The sequence below is a fragment of the Amblyomma mixtum genome, chromosome 3 (assembly GCF_055824585.1).
Source record: "Amblyomma mixtum isolate Tamu chromosome 3, ASM5582458v1, whole genome shotgun sequence".
Classification (NCBI taxonomy): Eukaryota; Metazoa; Arthropoda; class Arachnida; order Ixodida; family Ixodidae; genus Amblyomma; species Amblyomma mixtum.
In genome coordinates this window covers 118,575,917-118,584,189 of record NC_143014.1, presented here as the reverse complement: position 1 = coordinate 118,584,189, position 8,273 = coordinate 118,575,917, and the positions used below count along the sequence as shown (strand labels likewise).

The 8,273-nt window shown below is 51.6% G+C and overlaps 1 protein-coding gene across 1 annotated transcript in view; it reads right to left on the bottom strand.

The window, feature by feature from the left end:
* Positions 1–217: 217 nt before the first annotated feature.
* Positions 218–8,273, bottom strand: part of LOC149351550 (clotting factor C-like) — a 31,749-nt gene continuing 23,693 nt past the window's right edge. Inside the window, exons 16-17 of the mRNA XM_089580903.1 lie at positions 1,832–1,999; positions 218–1,492 (exon numbers count right to left, since the gene is read on the bottom strand). Coding sequence (XP_089437029.1) covers positions 1,139–1,492; positions 1,832–1,999 — 522 coding nt within the window. The 3' untranslated portion in view covers positions 218–1,138. The remainder of the gene's footprint in view (positions 1,493–1,831; positions 2,000–8,273) is intronic.

Below are 8,273 nucleotides of genomic sequence, written 5' to 3'. Positions count from 1 at the left end.
ATCGAACATGTCATTTGAGTAGACACCTCGCAATAATGTAAGCCTAGCACGCCATGCAAGGCAATAGCGTTGTTGAGGGGGCCGAAAGTGTATTGTGGGATAGTATTCCAAAGCACCGGTCTTGTCACGCAACGAAAAATTCCGAAAGCAGCAGCAGTTTTGTAGCAATCCAGTCATTTTTGTGTGCTTAGCAAAAATAATTCAGACAAAACGGAAGGCAGTTTTAAATATTGTGGTTTATTTAGACGGTAATTTTAATTCCGTTTGTTTCTGGGAATCGGCGTTCGCTTGAAAAGTAAAATTAAAGCGTTTATTCGCTCTTCAAAAGATGTATTAAATCTTGCTCTTCGCTTCTGGCACATGCAGCCGTTAGTGTGACGGTACTAGCCTTACCGTACACCTGAGTCTTTGCATCGTTTTCAGTTCGTGTAACATTTATATTTGTTTTTTTTTGTTTATAAAATTAAAATAGTGTTCCAAGGAAATCACTAATATTTTATACCGCAGTAAGTAATAACATATGACTTGCAGTTTTTCCTCTTGGCTCATTTCACTAAAAAAAATTAAAAATCGAGTTCAAAATGACTTAGTTCACAAAATGACTTAGTTTGGCAAACACAGGTCAAACCTATAAATTCACTTACAAATGCCCTTTGTGAGGTAGAGCGCGCGCGGCTACCACCAGTCTACTTTCTGTAAAATTGTTATGGGACCCTATTCCGGTCCCTATTTCATGTGTATGTTCATACTCAGGAGGATTTTTGCAACTGCTGTTGCCGCCTGACCTTCAGAGTGAGTTTTCATACGTGGTATTTTAAAATTGCACGCTTGGAGAGTTCAACCCCACAATCCTTCAACACAAAGGGTCAGCGATACAGATTTTTTGTCTTCGACACCATGTGTTAGAATGTCCTGGCATACTGAGCGTCATTTGACCACATTTCTGTGAAGCGCGCAATACGTTTGCTGCTGAGAACCAGTAAGGGACTCCACTCAGCGTTTCTTCTGCGATTGAATCGAATGTGCAGCTCCCGCTAGCCCTCATCTGTGGGCGGGCCGCGCAGGAGTTTTCACAGTGGCGCTTCCGACGACACGCTCTTCGCTTGGCACTCGCAAGAAGACGCACGGATGCCGCTGCTCAGACGAACTGTCGGATCCAGGGGAGGAAGGCGAAGACCCTGGTGAAGCCGCCGTACTGGTTGGCGACGGCGCATCCGGACGGGCTACCCCAGCTCACGACGCCTTCGAGGATCCACCGACGCTCGGTGGTGACCGCGTCGTCCAGGAACACCATGGGACCACCCGAGTCGCCGCTGCAAGCGTCGGACGTGGCGTTGGCGTGGCCCGCGCAGAACATGGCCTCGGACACGGTGAGCGGCACGCCCGCGCGCTCGTACGCCTCCTGACACTTCTCGTTCTGCACCACGGGCAGCACGGCCTCGCTCAACACGTCCGCGTACTCGCCGCTCTCGGTCAGGCCCCAGCCGGTCACCTGGAACGGCACGCCCGCGCTCACGCTCGTGTCGATGGGGTCCACTGACTGTGTGTCCCATCCATGTCACTTACAGGTCACGCTTTTTCCGTGGCTCCGGGCGCCTGTGGACTTCCCCACTGTGTGCGCGCGACTTTCTTTATTCAACTTCGGTTGTACCCTTGTTACATTCCACATTTTACCCATCATTAAGCTCTCAGACCAACTCCGTGTTATTTTGCACTGACTGGTGCTGCCGTCTATCTCGCAAAGCGAGTGATCTGGGTTGTGCTCAATTCGCCGGTGTGTTTGTTGTCAAGAGCCAGAAACGAAGTTTTGCGCAGAGCTGCGTGCACCTACCACTCCCAGCTTTCCCTCCTGCAGGTGCACCCTGGCAGATCGGTCCGTGGGCAGGCAGACGGGCCGCACGCGAGGCGTCAGCTCCACGGGCTCGTCCAGTTGCACTAGCGCGATGTCGTTGTCGTAGCTTGTTGGATCGTAATCGAAGTTCACGTGGATCTCGCCAACCTGCGGACCATTCACAGGGAAAAGCGTGAAAGGAAAGCCAAAGCTAAGGAGCTGATCGTTCCGTTTGCCTTCAATTATCCCCGCTGTTTCAGCGAAGGTGGACTGGAATTTTTAAAAATAAGCTTTCAGAGGTATACACGTGGTTTCTGGAGCATTGTAGTACCACTGTTTACGGACATAAGAAAACGGGTGAATAAGGAATGGAAAGGGTGAATCGGAAGGAAAAGGGTGAATCAAAAATTGATATAGCTGTCACTAACGTCCAGCTGCAAATCTCAAATTGAAACCAAGCGCCTAATTGTAACAGTTAAAAAACTAACTATTAAGAATTGATATCCGTCAAAACTGGCATTAAAGTGCCGTAGTAGCCATGTCTGTGCGTCAGAAAATGCATTTCCTTCGATATACATTGGCTTAAATAACCTATGTGTGGAATCCGAAAGGGCACTTTGTTTTCATTAAAATGAAAGATGTTTGGGGTCGCTAGAAAAAGATTAGCCTTACAGCCACTGGACATTTCCAGTGACTCCTATGCCTGCCGGTTTTCCGCTGCTGGTTAGACGCTTTACGTTCGGTTCACTTCCAGGTCCTGTCTTCCCACATACCGAAAATATCTAACGAGGCTGACCGCACTCTCGGCTTTCTCCGGCGAAATCTGAAATTTGCTTGCCCTTCGGCAAAAACTCTTCCTTGTAAATCTCTTGCAAGGCACAAGCTAGAATATGCATGCTCAGCTTGGGATCCTCATCAGATTAATATTTCTAATTCTGTTGAATCTATCCAAAAGTGTGCAGCTCGATTTATCTTTCACGACTACTCTTCCTATACTAGTGCCACATCACTAAAAACTAATGCAAATCTTGCCAATCTAGAAACACTACGTAAAATAGCCAGGCTCATTTTCTACGATAAGTTCTATCATTTTCCAATTGATAACACCATTATATCTCCCGCTCACCCTCATTCATTCCGGTCCAGTCATTCCGAGTCTGTATACCCTCCGCACTCGCGCACAGCATCGCATGTTCACTCGTTTTTTCTTCAAACAGCAAAAGACTGGAATGATCTGCCTGAAGAAGCAGCACACCACTCCAGTGCGACGAATTTCAGGACCACTATTGAAAACTTCCTTCTGTGAAGCGCCCACCGCTCTTCTAAAACCTCTGTCCAAGGGCATCATTTGAGAATAAATAAATAAATAAATAAATAAATAAATAAATAAATAAATAAATAAATACTGTAAGCACAACATGCGACCTTCGTCTTCATCTGTACATATCCATCATCATCGCTCAAAGCACAACATGCGACCTTCGTCTTCATCTGTACATATCCATCATCATCGATCATCTTCTTCTTCGAAGGGTTGGTCGCCATACTTGCGGGTGCCATTAAAGCTCGCTCCATCCTGCGCTCTGTCTCCCGTCTCACAAGTGGTGGAGTGTGCTCTCGATCCCTGCGTCCTCTCCGCCGCCAGACTACAGCTACGTTCCGGTCGCCACCTGCTCGTACCATCCGCACCGATGGATACCGTCAGCGACAACACCACTCGTACTCCCGGTGGGCCCCCCGTTCTTCTTCCTCTCGATTCGAACCGTCTGGAGCCAGCAATGATGAGCCAACCCGGTTCTTCCCAATCTTCTGGACACCCCACTTGGACCATCACCACACTCCAGCGCGAGCCTCCCATTTTTGCTGGTCTTCGTGGGGACGATGTCGAGGACTGGCTCGACCAATATAACCAGGTCAGTGCCTATAATCGTTGGGACTCAGCGATGAAACTTGTAAACGTGTCGTTCTACCTCACTGCCGTGGCCAAGACTTGGTTCGTCAACCACAAAGATGCCATCCCGGACTGGGCTCACTTCTCGGCACAGATACGACAAATCTTTGACACATCTGGTGCAAGCCCCGCTGTCTACAAAAAAAAAGCTAGATACGCGCGTTCAGCTACCCGGTGAGTCCTACACATCCTACATTGAAGACGTGCTTGCCCTGTGTCGACGTGTCAACAGCGCTATGTCAGAGAACGATCGGGTACGTCATCTTCTGAAAGGGCTTGGGTCATTTGCCTTCAACACGCTTGCTGCTCAGAATCCAACGTCAGTCCAAGACATCCGAACAACTTGCCATCGTCTTGACGACCTTCAGTCGCTTCGATTAAAAGACACCTGGGACACCCCACTTTCACCTGACGTGGACTTACGCTCCCTCATTCGCTCCATTATCCGGGAGGAACTGCACGGCTCCACCTTACCGCCAGTTGATTCCCACCCGCCTCCAGCCCCGTCGTCCTCGCCTTTGCGTGATCTCATCAAAGACGAGCTCGCTTCGGTCACTCGCCCCTTGGCTGCGGAACCACCTGTACCGCGTTTTGTGCCTACCTATGCCCAGGTTGCTGCGACGCCTCCTGCTGCTGTTTACCCGTCGCATCCACAGCGCGTCCAGCAAACTCCGGTCTCTGTGTCCCCGAGCCCCGCTATGTGTCCTGTTTGGAGTCCGCCTGCACGTCGGCCGGTATGTCACTACTGCGGAATTCGCGGGCATGTTGCCCGTGTGTGCCGTCGGCGTCAACGCGACGAGCGCGAGTGGTACCCAGACTTTCGCAACGGAGCTACGTACTCGTCACCTGCTTACCGTCCGGCGTTTGCCTCCAGTCCTCCTCGTCGCCCATCGTACGGGGACTTCTCCCAAGACGCTCCGCACTCGTCGTACGCTTACCGCCCACCGTTTGCTGACCCTACCAATTATCGTCCCTCCTATTCCTCTACCTCTCCGGACCGCTCCTCGACCGACAGGCCGTCGCGCCGCCGCTCCCCATCGCCTTTCCGCCGCTCGTCGTCGCCTCTACGTCCACCATCCTTCCAGACAACTGGCCACACGGAAAACTAAATTGTGCAGTTTCCGGAGGTAAAACTGCACCGCACGCCGCCCTCTCAATTCCTCCTGCACAGCCATCGAACATGTTAACCGTTGACATTGAAGGCACTGTAGTAGAAGCATTGATCGATACGGGCGCCGCCATTTCTGTAATTAGTTCTGATTTATGTTCTTGTCTTCGCAAGGTGCGCACCCCTTACAGTGGTCCTTCTCTCCGTGCTGCCAATGATGAATCAATGCGTCCTTCCGGATTGTGTACGGCACGAGTCACTATCGACGGCATCCTGCACTACATAGTATTTGCTGTGCTTCCCTCCTGTGCTTATCCCCTCATCCTCGGCTGGGACTTCCTCCACTCTGCGCAAGCTGTAATTACCTGCTGTCCCCCTACTCTACAGGCTTCTGGATCCGACCTTTCAGCCGTTTCTGTCCTGCCTTCTCATCATCTGGTTACCACCGCTGATCATGTACTTTACCCCGGCTGCGAAGATGTCCTCTCTGTTGCTTCTGCCCACGTCAACGCTGGGGACGTTTTCGTCACACCAAGCCCCCGTCTTCTCTCAAGGGGCATCTTTCTCGTCGCGTCCCTGCTCCGCTTCACCAATGGGTCTTCACTACTGACTGCCTTCAACACTACGCCGGAACCCATTCTTCTGCGTCAAGGCACAGCCATCGCTTCTGTGGATACCACTCAACCTGTGGCCGTTCTTTCCTCTGCCCCATCAAGCTTCGCTCTTTCGACCCCTGCCTCTACCTCTGCATCTATTTCAGCTGCTATCAGCCCCGGTCTCACTCTGACTCAAAAAGATGAATTGCTTGCCGTCTTGACCAAGCATGCCGCTTCCTTCGACAGCCAGGCAACAACCTTGAGCCAAACCACCGCAGCTAAGCATCGCATCTACACAGATGGTTCGGGCATCATTCGCCGTCGCCCGTATCGAGTGTCTTCTAGTGAGCGCAAGCTTATTCAAGATAACGTAGCCGACATGCTCAAGCGCCACATCATACGCCCTTCTTCGAGTCCTTGGTCTTCGCCTGTTGTGCTCGTTCAAAAGAAGGATGGCTCAGTACGCTTTTGTGTTGACTATCGCGCCCTTAACAAGATCACTAGAAAAGATGTTTATCCGCTGCCTCGGATTGATGACGCCCTCGACTGTCTTCAAGGTGCACAATTTTTCTCTAGTCTCGACCTAAGATCCGGATACTGGCAAATACCAATGCATGAGGCCGACAAGGAAAAAACTGTTTTCGCCACTCCCGACGGATTATACGAATTCAACGTTATGCCGTTCGGCCTATGCAATGCTCCGGCCACGTTCGAGCGCATGATCGACACCGTTCTCCGAGGCCTGAAGTGGAAAACGTGCCTCTGCTACCTCGACGACATAGTCATTTTTTCTTCGACTTTTTCTGAACACCTTGTTCGTCTCGATGAAGTATTAAGCGCACTTTCTGAGGCCGGCCTACAGTTAAACACCAAGAAATGTTGCTTTGCTTCCACTTCTATCAAGGTACTCGGTCACGTCGTTAGCCAGAAGGGTGTAAAGCCTGATCCCGACAAAGTGGCTGCAGTTTTGCATTTTCCTCGCCCATCGCGCGTCAAAGACCTGCGCAGTTTTCTGGGGCTAGCGTCATACTTCCGGCGCTTCATACGCAACTTTGCCTCTATTGCGGCCCCTTTGCATAAGCTCCTCTGCGCTGACCAGCCGTTTGTTTGGTCTGAGGCCTGTGAGGTCGCTTTTACTACCTTAAAGAAGGCTCTCACATCTGATCCGATACTGGCACATTTCGACAACAATGCTCCAACGATTTTACACACGGACGCCAGTGGACACGGCATTGGTGCAGTTCTTCTGCAGCGGCAGCACTCTTCGTGCGAGCAAGTCATCGCCTACGCCAGTCGTACACTGACTGCAGCGGAGCAGAACTACACGATAACTGAGCAAGAGTGCCTCGCTGTTGTCTGGGCCATTCAGAAATTTCGCCCTTATTTGTACGGCCGCCAGTTCACAGTTGTCACTGACCATCATGCCCTGTGCTGGTTGTCCTCGCAGAAAAACTTGTCCGGCCGCCTCGGCCGCTGGATTCTCCGTCTCCAGGAATATGACTTTACCGTCACCTATAAATCGGGCAAGAAACACCAGGACGCCGATGCGCTATCTCGTTGTCCCCTCGCCCAAACCCAACCTCCGCATCCGCAACCCGTGTCCTCCGCATCCTCAAACTGCCAAACTACCCCTTCGACGGCTATTTCAACCTTGACCGCCGCACCCATTGACTTGATGCCAGCTCCCAGTCTTGGCGATCTCGCCTCAGCGCAGCGGGCCGAACCTTACTGCCGGACTCTTATCGACCGTCTGAGCGGTGCTACGCGGCCACCGAATGCCCGCCTACGTCGCCAACTTAACTCTTTCAAGCTAGTCGACAACATCCTTCTTTGGCACAATTACAGCCCCTTCGGTGACTCATGGGTGCCTGTCGTACCCCGTTCTCTTCGCCGAGAAGTTTTGCAGGCCTTTCATGATGACCCCCGGCTGGCCACTTAGGCTTTCAGAAAACTTATGACCGCATCAAGCGCCGTTTCTTTTGGCCTGGCCTCTCAACCGCTGTTGGAAAATATATTGCGTCTTGCATCTCTTGCCAACGTCGTAAACGGAGCACGTCTGCCCCTGCGGGCCTTCTACAGCCTCTCCCCTGTCCTTTCTCCCCTTTTGAAGTCGTTGGGATTGACCTCTACGGTCCCTTACCATTAACACCAACGGGCAACCGTTGGATCGTCACTGCCATCGACCACTTAACTAGATACGCTGAAACGGCCCCTGTTCCTTCCGGCTCTGCTTCAGAGATCGCCCACTTCTTCCTGAACGCCATCCTTCTGCGCCATGGAGCTCCTCGTGTCCTTATTAGTGACCGCGGCAAGTCCTTCCTCTCCAGCATCCTTGCCGAAGTTCTTCACGCCTCCAGAACCGTGCACAAAACCTCTTCAGCTTATCACCCTCAGACCAATGGGCTCACAGAGCGCTTTCATCGCACGCTGTCCGATATGCTAGCCACCTACATCCAGCCCGACCACACCAACTGGGACACCATGCTTCCCTTCATTACCTTTGCATACAATAGTGCCGTGCAAAGAACCACCAACTTCTCCCCATTCTTCCTTGTGTATGGACGTCAACCTACCTTCACCCTCGAAGCGTCTTTCTTCTCCGCCCCCTCAACCTCTTCCAGACTCTCTCACGAACAGTTTACTTCTCGTCTTACCTACTGCCGTGCCATTGCCCGCCTGAATACCGACGCCTCCCAAGCCTCCCGGAAAAACACCTATGATCTCTCCCACCGTGCCATATTTTTTCACCCTGGTGATGAGGTACTGCTGTGGACTCCAGTGCGTACC